This window comes from Dunckerocampus dactyliophorus, chromosome 1 (genome assembly GCF_027744805.1).
Source record: "Dunckerocampus dactyliophorus isolate RoL2022-P2 chromosome 1, RoL_Ddac_1.1, whole genome shotgun sequence".
Classification (NCBI taxonomy): domain Eukaryota; kingdom Metazoa; phylum Chordata; class Actinopteri; order Syngnathiformes; family Syngnathidae; genus Dunckerocampus; species Dunckerocampus dactyliophorus.
In genome coordinates this window covers 24023050-24046546 of record NC_072819.1, presented here as the reverse complement: position 1 = coordinate 24046546, position 23497 = coordinate 24023050, and the positions used below count along the sequence as shown (strand labels likewise).

General features: G+C 41.6%; 1 protein-coding gene across 2 annotated transcripts in view; it reads left to right on the top strand.

Annotated features, from left to right (window-relative positions):
* ajap1 (adherens junctions associated protein 1) overlaps window positions 1-23497 on the top strand; it is an 82033-nt gene that overhangs the window by 48961 nt on the left and 9575 nt on the right. The window contains exons 3-6 of one of the 2 annotated variants that reach the window (XM_054767922.1): window positions 14345-14432; window positions 14573-14815; window positions 17012-17145; window positions 17748-23492. In XM_054767922.1, coding sequence (XP_054623897.1) covers window positions 14345-14432; window positions 14573-14815; window positions 17012-17084 — 404 coding nt within the window. In that variant the 3' untranslated portion in view covers window positions 17085-17145; window positions 17748-23492. Of the gene's footprint in view, window positions 1-14344; window positions 14433-14572; window positions 14816-17011; window positions 17146-17747; window positions 23493-23497 lie in introns of those variants that run through there. The other variant, XM_054767913.1, reaches the window with a different exon arrangement.

Sequence of the window (23497 nt, the reverse complement as noted above, 5' to 3'; positions counted from 1 at the left end):
AACAAACCTAAAGAGTGTACTCCCTCTAAGCCAATTGTACCATGCCTGGGATAACTTCACACATAAAATCCGCCACGTTTGGCTAGTGTGAGTGCTCTGATCTCTGATCGTGCACTACTGGAAGAGGTAGGCCATGGCACGGCATGATTGCATGGACATAGGTACGGATGCACGCAACATAGCCGAGTCATAGAATGACTGCGGTGTGTTGGCTCCTCGCCAGTTCTTAATAACTGACATATTTCGTCATAGAAATAAAATACAGAAACTCTAATTAATTCAACCCATGGCACATTCGCTCACCCACGGCTACGTTTGTGTGTATAATAAAGACGTGTCACTCAGTCCAGCATGGTACGAATGGCCTCATGTTGGTGAGTACGCCCTAACTCACCAAGTATAATCATAAACAGAAGACACGCTCGGAAGAATATGATGAAAATAGACATTTAGCATTTGACCATTCAAACAATACAGTGGAACCTCTAAAGTGAAAAGGAGCTTTCGTGAAAGTCTTAAATGGTGGCCTAGGTTGATACTGTTCTCACAGCGCTCTTAAGCAGAAGCATGGGAGCATTCCGTTTTGATGTCTCCAGATGTTCACTTGTTGTTTTCGATGGTTGTGGTCTATTAACTGTGACCTTCCTCCACACCACACAAATGGGACTGTCAGCTCTATTGTAGCTATGAGACGACTAAAACTGCAGTCACTTCTGGCTCTTACTAAGTGTTTTAAGAGGCACAGGTCTATCTCGAGTCATTAAACAGGGACATTTGTTGTTAAAGGTACTGTTGTAAAAAAAATTGTTAAATGAATAAAATCATGATTCCAAGTTGATCAAGGTGAGTACATATAAAATGTATAGTAAGCAGACCTGACAACATGGCACACATTTTGACCCTTGGATACGCCTCGCTACTCTCAGATGCGTGTTTTGTTGCATTTTGCTGGTCTCAAATTCCAAATTGAAAATTGACGAAAAACATCCTCGAGCCGGCGACACTGACGGTTAAGGCTGGTCTGCTTGTAGTAGAGTTGGACCTTGGTTAGCGTCATTTATTCATTCTAGAAGGTCTGACTTTAACCGAAACGGACGTTAACCGAATCAATTTTTTCCACAGGAAATCATGTAAATCCAATTAATCTGTCCAATTAAGCCACAAATGTTAACACAAAACACATATTTATTAGGGCTGTCAATGGATTAAACTATTTAATTGTGATTATTCACATTTGGTCCATAGTTAACTCATAGTTAATTGCAATTAATCACAGATAGAAATTTTTATTTACAATAAGTAGGGAAGTAAATCTCTTTGTGGTAAACAATTTGATACTAAACTATGATAACTACATCACATTTTATGCAAAGAAATAGAGATTTTGTAACTATAGGCCATTATTTTATTTAAAAAAATAATATACATTTAGAAATCCCTCAGTTTTTGCATGTTTAAAGCGAGCTGTGTTTTGTCACACTTTTTTCAACGGTCCTTGAATGCACCTTCAACAGTTGTCCCACGTTGTACAGATGGACTCCTATACTGTATTTTTACCCTTTTTCTTTCACCTCATAGGGAGTAGGGATGTAAATCCCTTTGTGGTAAAGGCATTCAGATACACAAGTACACAAAAAACAGAACAATTTGATACAGTGTACAAACGATACAATTTCATTTGATATGATTCAACGATTGCATTTGTCGATGTAGACGTTAATCTTACATTATAAAATAAAGGAACCAATTGTATAAAAGTGTCATTCTTACAGTATTTTCAATTGTGTAAAAGAGCACATCATAGCCCCAAGCATGCTATAAGGCAGGATTCCCCAACAACAGGCCACGGGAAACATTCATGTGCAATGATTTAAAAAAAAAAAACACACAAAAATTAAAAATGAAATAATTTGTAAATAACTACATACATGTTTACGTAAAGGGATGCAAATTTTAGATATATGGGCCATTGTTCTATTAAAAAAAAAGAATTTATAGTTAGAAATTCCACAATGTTTGCATGTTTAATGCAAGCGGAGACCTGTTCCACTTTGTTCAACGGTCCTTGAATGCACCATTTAACTTTGCAATGCATTTCCACGATGCACAGATAAGACTACTTTACTGTATTTTTCGTTTTTTTCTTTCACCTCATATTTGGTCCTAAATGCTAATACTATACGGGAATGCATAAAAGTCATATTTGATGACCTTATTGAGGGCTAATGTACATATTTACCTCTCTGTCCTGTAGGCCTGTATTGGCAGATGGTGGCTGTGTATTCATTGAGTGCTTTTAATTTGATGTTGTTCCTGTTCCTAGTTTTGCACAATACATAATAAATAAGATAAATCAGATTTCTATAATGTAACGTATGTTATGTGTGTGTTGAAAATATTTCCCGGTAGTAACGCTAGCGAGAGCTAATGCTATTTAGAGCCATCGTCATTGTCACTACGCAATACGTACCCGGAAATGATTGATTATGTTGTAATTTCTCAAATTGTTATCTATCTTAATAACGTTTTTGGGAGTGAAGGAGGGACGTATATTGCTTGTGCCGTAAAATAGATTGACGGATACCATAGATTACCCATACCTGACATGTGACTGGCGAAAAATAGGCCTGCACATGCGTAGAACCCAGTTGAACCGGTTGCGTTCCGGATACGTATTGCATAGTGACAGTCATTGACACAAGCCCCAAATAGCTGTACTCGGCTATGCCTGCCTGTGTTGATTTAAAAAAAATAGATCAGTAGAAACCCGAATCGGTTTTGAAGCAGCATCACTTTCGTTATTGTCTGAATTTTGACGAAACAACCGGAGAAAAAACACGCACATACTCTGAAGTTCATATTGTGCGTCAGTGTAGATGCCAACTTATTTGCATATACACTTCCTCATATCACTTTTAGCAACATTGTGTGTGGAATGCGCTGTTTGCGTTTAATAAGGTGTAATGTTTTGTCTGAGTTTAGTCAAAGTTTTGGATGTTTTGGATGCAGCAAAATGCGTTTGGTGCACAATGGTTATGCTTCGGAAATCACAGCTGCCAAAACTAAGTTCCACCATTTGGAATTATGGATTTTTTGGTATTGTGACAAAGTTTTTCATGGCACAAAATGCCGATGTGCTAACGGTCTGAAATTTATACACAACACAAAGAAATTATTCAACACTGTTTCTCCTGTTTATTCAATATGTTTGCAGCATATGTTCACACGGCTATGGCTTCAAATCACTGTAGTCTGTGCGTCATGCCCCTCGAAGTAACTGCACTGTCGCTGGTACCCTTGTAGGAGAATCACCGAAATACATATAAATGATGAATGAAAGGGATAAATGAACTTTTAAGGTTACATGTAGCTTTATTGAAGACATTAGTCTTGACATGACTGAAACCAGCAAGATGGTGGTGGTTGATCTCGCTGCCACATTGTGTCTTTGGGAACAGTCACGTCTTCTATCGTGGTAAAAGTAATCTTACATGTTAATTTATTTAATCCGTCATTTATATGTATTTCCAATTGTTGCAAGCATGTAAAACTATAATTGTAAAAGTATAAAAATGTGTTTTGTCTTAACATTTTTAATTACGACTCATTCAGAGGGTGGATAGGGTGCAAAAACCGTCTCCTCTGATTTTGGGTCTATTGACTGTTGTAACGCATCAATTTGTTCTATCTGCAATAATAGGGCTGAGCCGGGTACTCATTTTATACCAGTATCCGTTACGGATAATGCATTTTTGCTGAGTAAGAGCATGAAACAAGTACAGCTCGTCATTACCATGACTGAAGGAAAATCCTCATTGAGTAACTACTTCTGTATTCACTCTTCACGCACTGTGATTGGCCAGTCAAATAAAAAGAAACAACCCCTAGACAGACTTGCTGCAGGCTGCGGCCAGAGGAGCCGTGCCTCACTCTTTCACACAAATAGTGACAGACGAGCGCTCTGTGCTTGCTTGGCTAAACTCCAGCTCAGTACTCAGTTTTCCTCAGCTCGCCTCTGTTTCAGTTTGTATAATATTGAAAGTTAGTTGTTAAACTTGTTTCCTGACGTATGCGGTGCAGTTGGCAAGACAGAGTTGAAAACGACTTGTGTCGCATTGGTCACTGCTTCCACTCCGGATGTTTGTTTGTACGTTTTCCTCAGCTCGCCTCTATTTTGGATGATTTCCCTATTTGCCATCACTGGATGTTTGCATGAATCACCAACTTCACACATATCATGTCTTACAGATCACTTACACACATACACAGTACACATATAGCTGAATAATAAACTATAAATATAGCAACTTCTGATCAATCCATGTCAATTTCAGACTTAAAATAATGTACTGATTTAAGCCCCACCCTTTTCCGGTAAAACCACGGCCACTTCCGCTTTATGCCCGTCCACTCCGAGTACAGATACGAATACAGATAATTTAGATGGGTGAACAGATACAGATACAGACACAGGTAGTGGTGTACTCGCTCATCCCTATGCAATACCACTCCCTTCTCTCTTCAATTACCATTGTTCACTTCATGTCATGCGCTTTCACGGAGATGTTGAACGCCTTTGGGCCATTTGTGAGCCTTGGCTCGTTTTTTTTTTTTTGTTTGTTTTTTTTTGTCCATGGCAAATTGTACAACAATTTTTTTGAAAATATATACAAAATGAGTAAAATAGAGCAAGAGGTGTAGTGTAATTCAAAAAGGTTAACTGTTGATATTAACAACTAATAATTACACAAAGCTGTCTCTTTACATATGTCTGACATTCTTTTGCCTTTTTACAAAATTAATAAAAAATAAATAAATAAATAAATAAACATATATATATATATATATATATATATATATATATATATATATATATATACTGTATATGTGTATGTATGTATGTATGTATTTATGTGTGCACGCCAATCTATCTCCTTCTCCCGGGAATTGGATCTGGTCTTAAATGCTTGTCTGTTGACAGGCGAGGCAAATCACACTCCTCTTTTTCCACAATTTACACACACAAGATCTTGGACGTGAAGAGGCCAGAGTGCGCAGTTTATCTTTCACTTTGTGTTTCTCCGTTGCTCAGCTATTTTTCTATGGCTTGACATTAACGCCGAAAGGAGAGGCCCGGCTGCGTACTATTTTTGATAGACTTGAAATGCAGTCATTAGGAATATTTGGAATGAATGACATTACAGCTTGCCATTCATCTAGTTCAGGGCAGGGGTTGGCAACCTTTGGCATCAAAAGAGCCATTTTGCCTCCTTTTCAAGCAGAGAAAAATGGTCTGCAAAACATGACACAGCTTATAAACTTTTTAAAGTTGTATTCTTTTGAAAATTGTACCTATTACAACAACAGAATTCAACTAACAGAAGTGCAGAGTGCATGTGTAGGCTTACTTTGAAATAATTTAAACACTGAACTATATAGGCTATAGAAAATGATGCCAACTTTAACACAAAAAAGTTCATCAGAGTTCACGTATCTACATATCAGTACTGTTTGCTCAATATCATTTTCATCACTTGATTCATCACAGGCAATTCAATATGTTTGCACTGAATTAATGTCATCAATTTTCCAACTTGAGATGTTTGTTGCCATTCTATTGGTCCTGTCCTTGACTGCCTTTGCAGTGAGGAGCATTTCTTTCATTTTCTGAATAATTTCTTGTTTATTTTTTAATTCAGAGAATAGATGCTGTGATATATTTATGGACGATTCTTTCATGTATTCTCCGTCTGTGAATGGCTTCCTCCTCCAGTCCTTACACTCTCCAATGCAGCGAGTCAGCTACAACACTAGCTGCTGTAGTTGTGTGCAGTGCTTTCATCCACTTCTTGAAAGTATGTTTGCTCTGCTCAACCTTCCGTAGTACTTCCGAAATCAGTCCCTTACGCCCATCTGCAGTTGGGTACTTTCTCGCCACGTATCAAGCACAGGGGTGGGTAAGCCAGCGTCATTGGCAGTGACGGCAAACAAATATATCCATTCAGAATTAAACTCCTTTTTCTACCGACATTTTTCTTTTAGGGACAAATTCATAGTTATGGATAGCTTACTGCAGGGGTAGCACACTCAAGACATCTCTTTTGTGTGACATTATCACACTGGCCCTCCACCACCTTCCCTTGCTCAACCAATCAGCAGCCAGAACACAGTGTAGATGCATTCACGGACTTGCAGTGAGTCGGATATTTCACACTATTTTTTTTTTTAATGTTTGATAACGCACAGTTCCTCCGCTTCGATGTTAAAAAAAAAAAAAAAAATCACAGAGCGCGGCGTTGGAGCCACAACAAGGGGGCTGGAGAGCTGCATGCAGATCTGGAGCTGCTTGTTGGCGACTACTGATCTAGTTAGAAACGTATATATACGTACATGTATATTCACTGATGTTCACAATGTAGTCCTGAGTAATACTGTTTAACTGGTTGTTATCAATACTGACAGTTGTGTACGAGGTGTGGATTAAGGTGTCTTAGTCAAATGAGGCAAAATTAAGTGCACTACTTGGCTGCAACCAGTGGAGGCAAGATTCAGCCTTGACAAATTTGCAAAAACATGACACAATGGGAAGTTGAGCTCCATCTGCATGAACCTCTACTCTATTATTCTGCTCTATACAACACTAGCATTGAAACAGGAGTTTAAGAGAGATCATTCAAAGAGCGATTCCCCCATCCCTAACACCAATGTAAAATTTACACTGCCAACAGCATGTGTACTCCTCATACACACAGACGTTTTATCCTGGTGGTGCCGTCATAGTAGCAATACCCCCCATCTTCCTCTTTTTGGCCTCCTTTTTGCATTTTCTATCCAGCTCGACTAAATTATTCAGTGAGGCCTTTGACAATGAGAGCGATACCATGTAGTGCAATTGTTTCTGATCTCGCCTTCAACCTTTCCCTCATCTCTTTCTGCCCCACTCTTCACGCTACCTCTCTCAGCACTCTCTCCTTCAGTAAGTGTTTTAGATTGCCTGGTGGCTCAGTGGAAATCAGTATAGATTGACACTTTGACGTCAACATTAATTGCCAATTCCTAACTATCAGCAGTCAGTCTTTGATGGAAGTCTTCTCCTTACTTGTCACATCAAGGTTTCTGGTTGTGGGAGAGGTGATCTTGGATTAGTCATTAAGTGTATATAATGGATGGGTGAAATATGCTTCCATGAATCTCAGTTGGTTGTGAGGTCTGGCTCCATAACTGTAAGCTGCAACATTTTCAAAATGCGGGTATTTCTTGACATTATTCAAGAGCTTTTGGAGCAAATGCTGCGTAGGCGTCTGCACCATTAGTTCTAAATGGCTCTTTACTACAAATGGCGGTATAGCTTGCTATTACACACTGACAGCCTGGTGTAAACGCAAAATGAAAGAATTTCATTTTCACATTTAGCTACTATATCTTTTTCCTATCATGTGCTCGTATTTCCCTATTAATTCACTGTCAATTGGTGTAAGCTGCATCTACGTTCATATGATTGGTTGTTGCTGGGATTTGGCTCGGGGTGTCCCAGTCTGTTAATGATATCGTATGTATCGGTCCAATTTCAGCAAAAAAAACCCAAAACGATTGGATTAAATCAACCTGCATCTAAAATCTCCGATATAAGCACTCTGATACAAGCTGCCCATTCCAGACTCTGCAGCACAAACAGCACAGATTTAAGTGTCTGCTATCATACACTGAATTTGCACATTTGCAGAACGACACTGTGGAATGCTCAAGGGGACCCATGATGAAGTCATAAACCTTAGGGAGGAAAATAGAGCACTAAGCAAGCATACCAAGGCTTTAAGAGAAGATATAAAGGTATTATAATACGATAATGCTGCCTTGCGCGCTGCTCCTAAGGAGGTTAAAAACCCTTTGGAAGAAAATAGACCATTATGCAATGATATCGAGGTTTTAAAGGATAACATCAAGGCACTTTTGCAAGATAATGTTGTCTTGCGCACCATTCTTGAGGAAGAGAAAGAAGCAAAGGGAAATATCACTGAGCAAATGAAAAATATAATTGATGAGCTGGATCAGAATGCACGAATGAATGATGTGACCCTCACAGGGTTCCGAATTACACCCAGAACAAAAGACAGGGCAGTCCAAAAGAGAGGAGAACCAGATGGAATGAATGTTCCTTCAACAAAGCAAACAAAACGTCCTACAATCAAGGGAGGTGGATGTAGATATCAAAACCATCGATACTTGCATCCCACTGTATGGCAGAAACAACACCACACCTGTCATCATCGTTTAGTTCACCAACAGTGAATTCAAAACTGCACTGCTGAAAGGTACAAACGTCTACATGAATGAGCACCTGACAAAACGCAACGCTGATATTGCCAAGAAAGAACAATATTTCACGAAGCAGGAAAAGTTTGCTGCGCCAACTACAAAATTTACATCAAGCCAAACGGAGGACCAGAAGAGGCCAGAGTGATTGCTATAAAAGATCACCCAGACCACAAACGATCGGGTAAGACATTGATATAAATCCAGACAACAACAAAAGAAAGATGTTTTTTTTTTTTTTAGAAACAATTGCTTTTACTGCAACAACGGATTATAATAATATCTAACAATATTTGTGAAAGGCAAAGCACTTGGAGAGCTAACAGCAAAATCTACATCAAGCAAAATGGAGGACCACTAGAGGCAAGAGTGGTTGTTGTCAAAGATATCAATGATCTGGATACATATTAAAGCTCATATTACCATGACAACAAGGGAAATGGAGGCTACAACCCACAAAGAGAGAACCATGCAGTTAGAAAAATTACATTCAATAACATTTGACATTTTATATCAATGTAGTAAGGACCTGCTCAACAATGGACTGGAATTAGGAACGCCTAATTAGGAATGCCTCCGGAAGGCATGGGAGGTGTCCGGGAGGCATGCTGACCAGATGCCCAGATGCTCTCGCTCATCTCAATGTGGAGGAGCAGTGGTTCTACTCCAAGCTTCTCCCGGATGCCGTGCTTCTCCCCTTATCCCATAGGGAGAGCCCAGCCACCTTATGGAGAAAACTCATTTCGGCCGCTTGAACCCGCAATCTTATCTTTTGATCACTACCCAAAGCTCATGACCATAGGTGAGGGTAGCAATGTAGATTGACTGGTAAATTGAGAGCTTTGCTTTTCGGCTCCCTCTTCACCACAACGGACCGATGCAGAGTCCGCATCACTGCAGACGCACCACCAGTCCGCCGGTCGATCTCGCGTTCAATCCTTCCCTCACTGATGAACAAGACCCGAGGTGCCGTTTCTCCCAATCACGCCTCTCCAGGTCTCACTGTCACTGCCAACGTAAGCATTGAAGTCCCCCAACAGAACGAGGGAATCCCCCAAGGGAGCACTCGCCAGTACTCCCCCTCAGGACTTCAAAAAGGGCGGGTATTCTGAACTGCTGTTCCACGCATAAGCACAAACAACAGTCAGGACCCGTCCTCCACCCGAAGGCAAAGGGACCCTCTCGTTCGGGTTAAAATCCAATGTACAGACCCTAAGCCGGGGGACAAAAATAATTGCTACCCCTGCCTGTAGCCTCTGACTACTGGCAACGCCAGAGTGGAATAAAGTCCAGCCCTTATTGAGAAGACTGGTTCCAGAGCCCTTGCTGTGCGTCGTGGTGAGTCCGACTATATCTAGCCGGAACTTCTCCACCTCACACACCAGCACAGGCTCCTTACCCACCAGAGAGGTGACATTCCACGTGCCAAGGACAAGTTTCTGCAACCAATGCTTCCCACTTTCGGCAGCCACCCAGCTCACTCTGCACCCTCCCATGAGCTCACCACTCATGGGAGGTGGGATCCATTTTACATCTTCGGACTGTGCCCACTTACCATTTACCATGGGTTCAGGCCCGGCCACCAGATGTTCACCATCGTGACCCCCCTCCAGGCCTGGCTCCAGTGGGGTGCCCCGGTGACCCGCGTCTGGGCACGGGAAATCTTGGTCCAACTTTGTGTCTCTTCAATGGGGTCTGTTGAGCCACGCTTTGTCTGGTTCCTCCACTAGGACCTGTTTGTCATGGGCCCCCAACAACTTAGGTCCTAGGCTCATTGGGAGACGCAAACTCCACCGCAATAAGGTGGTGGCAGCCTGTAGTATACCTGTATTTACAATTTTTTTTTCTCTTTAATTTCAGTAGGTGTGGCTAATAATGCGCTTTGTAGTCCAGAATAAAAGTATGCAATTTGTGCTGATATATACAAGGGTAGCTCTATATCACTATCAACCGATGCTCAAGGCTGTAATATCAGTATCATATCAAAAGTGAAAAAGTTGAATCAGGATAACCGTAGATTTGGCTTCTTCTGCAGAACGGAAAATGGTTGACTCTTCCATTCAATTTTGAAGTACTGTATTACTGACTCCAGTAGTAATAACACTTCTTTTCACTCCCAGTGAGCTCCACTTTTTTGGGGCTTTTTTTGGCTGTTTTCTCTCGAAGCAATGCAATTTTTGTTGGGGGATTTGGAGCTTGACTGAGACTGAATCCAAATTCTACCCTTTAGCACTTCCTCTTTGTCTTACCCCTTCCCTTATGCCTTAAAACCTAGGGCCAAGAAGAAGAAGCCACTAAGAAATGGGACACCACTTGATTCTCATTACAGCATCACCCTTCACCACTTGCTGGGTGTGACATAGGCAGATGAGATAATTAAATTGTTCATAATAAATGTTTTCTAGCATAAAGTAAGGTGCATACATTTCTACATTATTTCAATGTTATATAGCCTACCTCAGAACATTTTTTTTGAAAATAAAAGGCACACATTTTTACAAACTGACATTTATTGCAAAACAACAAACAACTCTAATAAATAACAGCTTACAAAAAACACTGTAACAACATTTATAAAAATAGCAAATGTATCAAAGATACATATGAAATAGAAATAACAATATACTTTATACTATTGTATAAACCTTATCAAGCATCATTTCAGGGTTTAAAAACCTCCCTGGTTTGGCCTTGCTCTCCTTCTGTCATTCATATAGAAATAACACACATGCATGATTGATGGGCTACAACTATTAACTCATTGTAAATACAATAATGATAATAGATGAAAGATAATAGATGGAACAACGTTAGCTTCCAAAAGTTGAATAAAGTTTGACAATTTGATGTATTGTCCACATACAGTATGTCCATGTTGTTTACATCTTTTATTTCGCTCACTTCCTGACCATCCATACTGTATGCTGAATACGGTAAACATATCGCACCATGACAATTGTTGGTGGTGGACTATGGTGGCTATAATTTACAGCAAACAGACTTTCCTACGATGTGCTGTGTGACATGAATGATTAAATTAGAAAACACTAACGTCACTGTACACTCTGCAGCCACCTGCTTGGCCGGGCGAGGTACATTGTAGGTGGAAATATGCTCTGGGCAGCCTCCGCGCCGCCACAGAGCTCGAGAGAACCACAGTATAGCCACAGGGATAGCCACCCACCATGGCTGAGAAAGGGGGTGCTTTAGTCGGACACAAACATGACACTCTCTCGGACAGTAATGTAGATTCCCCTCGCTAGTGAGCGATTTTAAATTACAACTTACAATTTACAGGCTAATGTGGTTGCTATATTTGTCTAGTCATTATCTAATCATGTATGAAAAGCAGTAGATTGCAGTAAAGTTAGATATCGGTGTTAGCCGGCTGGTTATAACTAGCGAAAACCAGCAATTCAAAACATGACGAATATTTACGTGAAGTAGAAAATGATATATAATATATAATAAAACATGAGTGACATTACTGTGAAACTCAATAATTATGCGGAATTACTTACATTTATATGCTTATTTTGGTTTCCGTGCTTCCGTCTTCTCAGTGGGTGTTGTAGCTCCGCCTTCCCCTTTGTTTCAAGTGTGGTAGTGTACTACACTTGTTTTCAAGGGGTAAATACCCCTTAGCACTTACCCTTACCCCTAGGTTTAAGGAGAATTGGGACACCACTTGATTCTAGTGAACACGCAAAACCTAGGGAAAGGAGTAAGGAGTGGAATTGGGATTCAGCCTTAGTCTCAAATTGGGTAATAAGGGTGTTTGCCTGATTCAAAAGCAACTGTATTTATTGCTCTATTGACCTGAATATAAGACAGCATTTGCTCCCAAGAAAAATGTCTAAAAAGGACTGGAGTCAAGAGATTTTGTACATGCAGAACAACAGGTGGCACTAATCATCTCCTCAGAGGTTTTCTTATCGTCACACATACATTAAGTTGCAGCAGACTGAGACTTGCTTGAAAAGTGACTCAAAGCATGGGCAGGTTAGTAAACAACAGATTATATATATTTTTTTTAAATTACAATCTACCGGTTATTTCACTGATATTGAAAACGTTGGTCGTGTTATATTTAGGGCGGTCTTTTATCAGTGTTAATACAGTATTATAAAGTATATTATAAGTTACACACGTATAATACACACTTCAATGACAGTTTTCTGACCCCTCACTGCCTATGCTTTTATCTGACGTATTGCACAAAATATGTGACACAATAATGTTTCTGAACAGTGTTACAACCTACACTGATGACCTTTGTATGCACATGTATGAACTCTGTATTCTGAGTTTTTTAATTAAGCTGAAGATCTTATATTAAATCCACTCACATTAATTTCACCACTACCCTTTGTCATGTACATCAAAGCACCACAAAGGCTTCAGTGGAGACTGCAACACTTGCTGCCCAGAGGTCTCTTCTGTTCCTTCATCTTTATCTATGATATAATCTTCTCTGCCGCTTGTGCTTGGTGGGAATTTTTTCCAAACCATGTATCTACAGTATAAAGCAAGGTGTCAGCCAAAGGTGATTTTTCAGCATGACTCGCCAGCAAACAATGAGTTTTACATAGCCGTTCTTCTCTGCAACTGGCAGCAGTGAACTATACTACAGCATGCTGTGTGATCTTCTCAATTATTTTTGTACTTCTAAATGCACGCACATGAAATTAAAGATTTAAATGTTTACGGGGGTATTGTTGCATACTTTTAATACCTTGGAATGGTTACAAATGAGTACAATTTAATTTCTCAAATGGCCTCCTTTACAAAACTGTGGGCAACTGAATAGCTTATTGTTTGTTATTTTTCATTGAAATAGTCACCAGTAAGTTGTGCTATTGCTAGTTCCTCATAGTCGCCTCCATTCTAATAGATGCCAAATATCATTTAATCTGTATTGCCATTCAGTAGCATTCTGTTCCCCTCAACAGCGCTCCACAATGTTGTGGATATCTGCGTGTTTTCATATTAGGTCCACCCAGTCTGTCAATAGACTGCTAATAATGGAGTTTTATTATTTCTTATAATATTATTTAATTAAATTGTACAAAACACCTTACCCCTACTAGATGCCCAGTGTTCTCTTCACTTGAGTAAATAAATGGCCCGAGCCAGTATATGAGGAAATACATTATACTGTACATGTCTGTCAGCTTTATGTGGTTTTAGTGTAGAGATACGTTTTTGATTTCCTGTGATCTGCCTGAGCCCCGTCCGCTCTGACATCCATGTGAAATTAAACTATTCTCTGTAGGGACCTCAGCCATTGATCAAGGTCAAGGCATCACTCTTATTAGGTGAGGCTGACAGATGTTAATTTATAAATGGACACAGCCTTGATGTCAGTCACAGTCAAGGCACAGAGAGGGATATGAGGCAAATGCAAATAGATGGCAGATACGTTAATGTGTCTTTTCTGTGGCAAGGGACTAGTGATTGTAGCGAGAAAGTAGGATTTCCCCTTGCCAACTGGAGATATCATTAATCCAAGGTCTTGTGCGACTTGGACCACAGAAGTTTATAATCCAAAAGGAGGCTGGCCAGGCAGAGCAGGGGATATGTGTGCATTTTCCAAAATGACTGTTAGCTGCACTTCCTTTTGAACTTTCCAAAGACAAATTGGCTTGGATCAGCCACTAGACAGCTGGTTGATGGAGGGGTGAGATGCGTAAGGCCCTCAGAGGCCTTTTTATCATGACGGCTCTTTTCTTTCTCCTTTTTCCACTTGCAGCATGTCACCTGCCGCAATGTGTCATTGTGTTCAAGAAGCACCCACGCAGCATGATAATCCTTGATTATAACACAATAACTCAAACATGAACCTCAGTTTTTGTATTTGAATTAGTGTTAGCATTGACAGTATATTAGGTGTAGGGAAAGTTCACTAACTTTAGACCACCTTTAAAATAATTTCCCATATTAAACTGGACAAACATGATGATTATTTATAGAACCTTTTCTCCACCGTTGATTGTAATTATTTTGTTCTTGTGACTTTGCTATATTTTAGGTTTGGCAGTTCACCAGATAATCACTATCACTGTGTCTCTCATTATGGTTATCGCAGCCTTGATCACAACACTCGTCCTTAAAAACTGGTAGGAAAGTTTCTTTTTACTCATTGAGATGATCTAATGTATAACTCTGTACTCTGTACTGTCAGAAATACTTGTAGATGCCCGTAGACGCAAGGTATGATTTTATGTTGGTTTCTTGTCTTTGGTACGTGTTTTTGTAGCTGTGCACAGTCAGGAAATGGCCGCCACAATAGCCATCAGCGCAAGATCCACCAGCAGGAAGAAAGCTGCCAAAATCTGACAGATTTCACCCCAGCCAGGGTTCCCAGCAAGGTGGACATCTTCACTGCCTACAACGACAGCCTGCAGTGCTCTCATGAGTGTGTTCGGACTGCTGTGCCCATCTACACTGATGAGATGATCCAGCAGACACCTGTCTACAAGACGGCTTACAATGGAAACAGGTACATGCACATCACACTCCTATGTAATTTGTTAAATTATCACTCCATGTGCATCGTAAGAAAGATCTGTACTGCTACGGTGGAACCTCTAAATTAAGCAGATTTCACCCACACTATTATACACTCAACAAAAATATAAACACTTTTGTTTTTGCTCTCATCTTTCATGAGTTGAACTCAAAGATATTTTTTTTTCTACGTACAAAAAAAGGTCTATTTCTCTGAAATATTGTTCACAAATTTGTTTAAATCTGTGTTAGGATCACCACTATAAAAGTCCACTCCAAAATCTGCAGTTATATCTCACAGCACAGTGCCACAGATGTTACAATTGCTGAGGGAGTGTGCAATAGGCACGGAGAGCAGGAATGTCCACCAGAACTGCTGCCTGTGAACTGAATGTTCATTTCTCTACCATAAGCCATCAGCGGACTCCAAAGATGTTTCAGAGAATTTGGCAGTGCAGTCGTTGCTTGCAACATCGCAGTTCGAATTTTGCGAGTACACTATCATGGTTTTTCAAAAATAGACTGTAGATTGCAGTACAGTAGATTATTTTTAGGTTCATACTAAAAGAACTACAGTTCCCATGATGCCAAAGCAGGAAGTAGTGGAACAAGGAAGTCCAAAGTAGCCTAAAATACTCTATTATCACGTTTTGATAGAAGTCATACACAGCGATCATGTTTTCGAGCTGCATGTGATCTAACATTTGATCAAATTTAAGTAAGTTTGGTCAAATGTAGAATTACTACAGCTTCTGCTTGGACATTACATCGCTACAGCTGTTGAACTCTGATGAAAAAAGCACCCGCTGACTGACGAGTGATGTGGTTAATGTGCAGTTCCAATCCTGCCTGCACTTTCATATTACGTGTATTATCATTCATAGTAGCGATGCCATAGTTCACAGTCTGATTGGCTTCTGGCTGCCCTGCTCTTGCAAGACAGCTTTTTTCTAAAAGAGAAATATTGTCACGTTTTAACTGATCTTGTGACATCCCTAATTACTGTACATTCAACTGGTCCCACAACTGCAGACCACATGTAACCACACCTGCCCATGACATCCACATCCAGCATTCTCACCTCCAAGATCATCTGCTTTTTCTGTACAATGTCTTCAGATTATGTTTAAATAATGAAACTGAAAATCATCAACGCATGTATTTGATGTTTCAGCCTAAAACTATCCTAAATGTTGAAACCGAAGACCCATAACTGGTCTGCATTTTGTTTTTGTGCCGCAAGGGTAACCTGCATATAGTGGTGTGGAGCTTATGCTCAGAGGCATTGTACCCACTATAAAATAAACCTGAAGCAACCTTGTCTACCCACAAGTCCCAAGCCCCTACAGTGCTGGATGAACAGAGTGCTCTGTATATTTAAGCTGCAAATTTAAATTGAAATCTACCAGGGATTGTTGTTGCATAATGACTCAGCTCATAGATGTGGTGAAATGGGCTGTGAAGTCTCTCTCAGGCTATATTTTCTACCTGATAGAAACTGCAGACAGGTATATAATTTTGAAAAGTCAACTTTACATCCCTGAAGCCTCACACTGTGATATCTGACAACTTTGCACAACACATCGGCAGCTTTTTAATAAAGTAGCATCACCACTACAGCACTTAAATCCATGTTTACCTGTTTACAAAGGGGTGATGCGTTATCCCAAAACCAACACTTGTGAATCATCAGTGGAGATGTATTTCACTCCAAGTTAAAATCACCCTGCTGCGTGGATGGAGATGACAGGCGTGCACCACATTAAAACATTGCCTTTTGGGGTTTAATACCTTGAACATTGTACTTTATGTGTCGTGCGATGAGAAGCTTTGTCGTTTTAACAGCGTTCACTGTCAGAGTGGATAAGAGTAACTGTCATCTAAGCTGCTGGGCATGCAAAGATGGTCACACTTAGTTGTATCCAAACCCTGCAAAAGATACATTATGCTGACAGTGAGGAAAGAGTAATTCATCTGGTGCAAACAGTCCCAACGTGTCCTGCCAGCACTGCCAGCATAGTGTACTAATGGCATGTACTGTATACGTATACATGATTTCTGCTGTCTATTTGTTTGACTTGTTGGCTATACGATTAACGGTAATTGCACACCTCATTAATAATGTTATAAACTGAATCAAAATACCAAATAAACTGCATGTTCTAACCTATTTCATCTCGACCCACAGGCCTTCCCCCTCTGAAAGACAACTAATTCCTGTTGCCTTTGTGTCAGAGAAATGGTTTGAGATCTCTTGTTGACAAGCTGCAGGTCCCTGATCACTTCCTGTGGGAGGAGGAGAGTTCCCTAATTCATGCTTTGGTAGGTACTGTGCTCTCATTGTTACTGTTGGGAATATAAAAGTAGTATTTAATTCACAAAACAGCGTGTGCTACTTGGCCGCAATCAGCAGAGGCGCTGTTGATGCTCTAGTTCTAGACTAGTTCAGAGGATCATGGCAAGTTGAGCAACTGTTCTGTATATCCACACTATAGAAACAGTTTCAAGCAGCATTATTGGCTTGAATTGACAATAGAAAAAGAAATTGAAACAGGAGCCCAGAACATTCAAGTATATCTAATGGGATAGGATAATCTAATATTTTAAAAATAATTTATCGTTAAATTTCCAATCAATCAAGGACATTTAGTTAATTGCTCATCCTTAGTTTCAATCTTTTATAAATCTTTAAATTACGTTTATTGTTCTAATATAGTAATTTTTCATATATAATAGGGGTGTAACAGTATGCCATAATCACCGTTCGGTATGTACCTTGGTTTTAACGTTCTTTTTTGGTTTTCAGTACAGGGTACCTAACATTCCCAGCTTGTAGCTCTGTTACTGATCTTTACTGAACAATGCTGGTACATTGCTTTTGTCTTATCCACTTGTTTTTGTCTGTTTACGTATTCCCCCGGAAGGGTGAAGTGTTCCCAAACAGGAGACTTTAACGACAGAAGAGGGTCTGAAAGCTCTGGGTCTCCTTGGCACTATTGCTAGCCATGACTTCCGCCAAAGGCTGGGCTGCACTGTATTTGTTTACGCAGCAGGTGCATGACTACGTTGTGAGAATCCTGTCCCTTAACAAACTGTGTACACCTCCATAATGTACTGAATGTTCCATACCGTTACACTCCTACTACATACAGTAATATAAGCACTCAATCTAATAACACATTTTTTGGAAGATTTCTATGAATACCACTTGACTTATGACATTTCCGCACACCTTTGCTAATAAATGTGTTACGGCTGGCGTAATGGTTGGACTCCAAAGCAGAGACGAAAACCAAGGTGTAGAACAAAAATTTAATACAAAAGTGTATGCCAACGGAGTAAGCAAAAACATACAACACAAAACCAAAGTACAACTCAAAAACAGCCGGGCAAAGCCACACAAAAATGGGAATGCATGACACTGCTGGAAAAAAGCCAAGCAGGGAAGAAATGCTAAATGCTATGCTAAACACAAAGAGCTGCTGGAACTGCCAAGCAGAATAAATACTCAGGAGAATGCAAGGATAGCAAATGACCAGACAGAGCAACACACGTGAATGCACAACTAGAGGTAAGGTTGAGCGAGGAGCAAGTGAAGTCCATGTAACAATCTGGCAGTGAGTGAATCTCCCAGCAAGGCTTAAGAAGGCTTAAGGCTTCTTCAGTTTTAGACATACATTTGTCTCAGTCCCCCCACCACCACACCCCCACCACATCCCAACCCCCCTACGACCCCCCTGAAAAACGCCCACTGGCGACATACCTGGCTTATTAGGATGGAGAGAGGGAAAGACGCGGATGATGGACGGGTCAACAGGTTACAGGAGAGGGACACCCAGTGAATGGTCCTCCGGTCGGTACCCCTCCCAGTCGACCATGTACAGCACCCCCCTACCCCTACTTCTGGACTCTATAATGGGCTTCACCGTGTATGCTGGGTGGCCATAGATCTTGCTTGGCAGAGGAGGAGGCTCAGCAGGTGGACACAGTGGACTTGTAATCACAGCCTTGAGGCGGGACACGTGGAAGACCGGTTGCACCTTGAGTGACGGTGGCAGCTTGAGCCTCATCAACGAAGGGCTGATGACTAATTCAATTATGTAGGTCCCCACAAACCTCAGTGCGAGCTTCTTAGAGGTGCCTGGGACTTGGTAAGTCCCAAGAGGAAAGCCAAACCTCTTGACCTGGTTGGTAGGCTGGTGCAGGAACTCTATGGCGGTCAGCCAGTTGGCGGTTACGGTCAGCAGTCCAAGAGAGTGCAGCTCAGGTGTCCTGCCACACCCAGTGGGCCCATCGGACGGGTGTCGGTGGCAAACTCCACGAAGCACTGCTTCCAAGTCTTGATTGGCCCACTCTGGCCATTGGTCTGGTTGTGGTAACCAGATGATAGGAAGGCCAGTGATGAAGTCCAGCGCAATGTGTGACCAGGGGCGGGAAGGGATGGGCAACAGAAGGGGCAATGAGACGACTTGTTTCTTGCGCAGACAGAGCAGGCCGTGACAAACTCCTTAACATTGGATGACATTGACGGCCACCAAAACCTCAGAGCAACTACAAACTGGGTGCGCCTGATGCCCAGGTGACAGGCCAACTTAGATGAATTACCCCATAGTACAACCTCAGACCTTAATTCCACAGGCACGCTTGGGACACCATTCAGGAATCTCTACTCCTTCGGCCGCTTCCAACACCCTTTTCTCCATCTCCCACTGGAGACCTGGGCACAGGTACTACAGGTACACTAGTTTCGTGGGAGTCATCCACCTGTGCAGGGCCAAAAACTCTGGACAAGGCGTTGGGCTTAGTGTTACATGAGCCAGGTCTGTAGGTTATGGAGAAATTGAAACGGGTCAAAAACAAGGGCCATCGTCCCTGGCGGGAGTTGAGTCTCTGTGCAGTCCTGATTTATACGAGATTCTTGTGGTCAGTTACCACCAGGAACGGAAGGGCTGCGCCCTCAAGCCAATGCCTCCACTCCTGCGATGCAAGAACGATGGCCAGCAGCACCCTATTCCCCACGTCGTAGTTACCCTCTCCATTAGCGAGGCTTCTTGAGCTTGAGCTTCTGGTCTACTGGTGAATGCTGAGAGTACTGCTCCCACTCCTGTATCCAACGCATCCACCTCAACAAAAAATTGTAAATCCGGTTAGGATGGGACAGCATGGGAGCAGTGGGAAAAGGTTCTTTAAGCCTAGTAAATGCTGTCTCGGCCTTTGGGGTCCAACTAAAAGGTATCTTAGTGGATGTAAGCCTAATCAGAGTTTCAGCTATGCTACTAAAATTGCGAATAAAGAGTCTGTAGAAATGAGCAAACCCCAAGAACCTCTGCAAGTGCTTACTTGATGTTGGAGAAGGCCATTCGACCACCACCTGGATTGTGGCGAGATTGGGTCTTAATTTGCCTTTCTCCAGAATGTACTCCAGAAGGGAGACAGAAGTTGAATGAAACTCTCATTTTTCTGCTTTGACTTAAAGACGATTCTCCAGCAGTTGCCGGCGCACAAGTCGGACATGGCGTACATGTTCCTGAAGATCTGCGGAAACAATAATTATATCGTCCAGATAAACAAAATAAACAAAAAAAAAAAACATAATTGATTTATCATACAGTCATGGAAAAAAATATTAGACCAACCTTGTTTCTTCAGTTTATTGATCCATTGTAATCCTTGGTACAACTAAAGGTACATTTCTTTGGACAAATATAATGGTGATAACAAATATAGCTTATAAGAGTTTAAGAGTTGATATCTAGCAACTTCCATGGATTTCTTGATAATAACCAAAATCACTTTAGTTCTTACATGACTAGCTATAGCATTGTACTGCTAAAAAATGTAACTCTCCTAAAATGAACAATAAACTGAAGAAACAAGGTTGGTCTAATAATTTTTTCCATGACTGTATCTCTAAACACATCATTAATGAGATTCTGAAAAAACGCTGGTGCGTTGGTGAGCCCAAAAGGCATAACAAGGTATTCAAAATGCCCTAGTGGTGTATTAAAAGCGTTTTTCCACTCGTCCTCCTCCCGAATCCTGACCAAATGGTGCAGAGGTCTAACTTGGCGAAAAAATGAGCAGAATGCAGAGAGGAGAATGCCGAAACGTAATTTCATTAAGGCCTCGGTAATCGATACATGGGCGTGGAGACTTATCCTTTTTCGGCACAAAAAATAACCCTGCCCTCAAGGGCGAAGAGGAGGGACGAATAAGACCCGCAGCCAACGAAGAGGAGATGTACTCCTTGAGAGCCTCATGTTCAGAAACATTATCAAGCCTGGCATTAGGTAATGGAGCCTCTAGAAGTAATTTAATTGCACATCATATGGCCGATGTAGAGGCAGGGACTGATCCCGGTCTTTACTAAATACTTGGCCGAGGTCATAGTACTCAACCGGTACATCCGACAAATCAATCACCTCTTTGGTCTCCTTGGCCACTGATGTCTCAGGTACTGCGGAGTGCAGACAGCGTGACAAAAGGTGCTCCAATTACTGACCCGCGCCCTACCCCAATCAACAGCAGGATTGTGTAATCTGAGCCAAGGGAATTATGAAAAAACGTATGGTTTCATGGTGATTACCGGAAAGGCGAAGGAAAATTCTGTCTTGTGAGTAACCACCTCCAGGAGGCGCCCATCCAGCGAGTTAACCTCTTTAAGCGACTGGAGTCTAACCTGAGCAAGCTTATTTTCTTTAACAAAGTTAGAGTCCAAAAAAACTGTCATCCACCCCTGAGTCAATTAGCGCTGGGAATACTACTCCCCCAATCCGAAATAGTCCCGGAAACTTGAAGTCTCTTTTTGGACCTGGTATCACTACCCGTTAGTGGCTTCTTATCGATGTACTCGCATGAAGAGGAAGTAGAACGGCCCTTGTTGCACAACTGCCTCTCCGTCGATCCTGGAATTATCTCATTGCTGGTGTTGAGTGGTGATCCAGGATGTTGAGAAGGTCTGGCTGGACACTTGGAGATCTGGTGGTCCGGGTGTCCATAATACAGGCAGAGGTGTAGTCTGCGCCAACGTGACCACTCAGAAGAGGTTAGGCGTCATCCTCCAAGTTGCATGGGCTCCACAGCAGGCTCCGTCGGCGAAAAAGCAGAGGTTGAGTTGGGCTTGTTGCTGTCAACGTCGTGTGCTGTCGATGCCGATATCACCCGGGTAGTCGACATGTGGTTAGATTGTGGCTCCTCCTCAGCATACTCCCTGTCTCACTCTCACAGCCAGTTATCTAACCTCATGGCTAAGTCAATGAGCTCATCCAGAGTAGCCATATCATCTCGCAGCGCCGATTCATCGTTAACGCGAGTATTGAGGCCCTTGCGAGAAATGCCACGTAAAGCCACCTCGTCATATCCGCTCTCTCCAGCTACCACCCTAAAGTCAATTGAAAAAGCCGCCACTGAGCATCCCTTCTGCTTAAAATCCAGCAAACGACTACCAGCCTCCCTATCCCTCACAGAGTGATCAAAACTTTACTCATCTCCTTCAAGAATAGTGGAAGTGAGGAGCTAGCTTGATAATAGCCACAAGCTCTCTCCAGATGTGAGTCAAACTCCCCCATGCTGGCCGACAAGGCAGCAATGGCCTCCCTGATCTCTCACAAGGATTTATTATGGCTTCCGACTAATTGGCCCTGTTGTGACAGTGTCGAGTGAAATGTTCAACCTCTTCGGGGTCCATGTTTGGCCAGATTGTTCTTCAGAGATGAAAACCAAAGTGTAGAGAAAAAAAGTAATAGTAAAGTAAGTAAGCAAAAACATACAACACCAAACCAAAGTACAACTCAAAAACAGGCAAAGCCATACAAAAATTACAACACATGACGCTATTAGAAAAAAGCCAAGCAGGTAAAAATCCTAAATACAAAACGGGAATGAAAAGGGGTGCTGGAAAAAAGCCAAGCAGGGAAGGAATGCTAAATGCTATGCTAAACACAAAGAGCTTCTGGAACTGTGAAGCAGAATAAATATTCACAAGATTGCAAGGATAGCAAACGACCAGGTAGAGCAACACATAAGAATGCACAACTAGAGGTTAGGTTGAGTGAGGAGCGAGTGAAGTCCATGCAACAATCTGGCAGCGAGTTAGTCTCCCAGCAAGGCTTAAGAAGGCCTGATGGTGATTGCTCTCAGATGTGTGCAGGTGGCTCAGCCCCGGCAGGACCAGCAGTGCACTGCAAGAGAAAGCAGACAGGCGTCAGCAGAGCAGTACCAGCAAAACATGACAAAATGCCCTGATAGCTGTCATTTGAATTTCAAATAGTGAAAGTTAAACACATACTCTGGCCCCACAGTGTTGCTGAAAGCAAATGGGGTCGGTATAAAGGCTGCCATTGACCTAGATTTGAAAATGAACAGCTTTCCTGCAGGTAGTGTTGTGAGACAAGAGCATCTTGCTGATCCTGGACATACATTTGTCTCAGTCAGTTTATGTCTCTGTGGTAGTGCTCCCATTGCTGCATTCTTTAAAGATGTTAAATCCCTTATTATCTCTGCAAAGGCAATGCATTTCTTAGGCTCATGTTTTTTTAAGAGAGCATTGCCCTTGAATCTTGATTTAAAAACAGTTCTTGGGTGTGTGCTTCCAAGCCACTGACAAACACCACCCACAACCAAAAGCTGTCCTATAATCAGGCATAATTGTCATTTTGTTCTCTGCATCTCTACA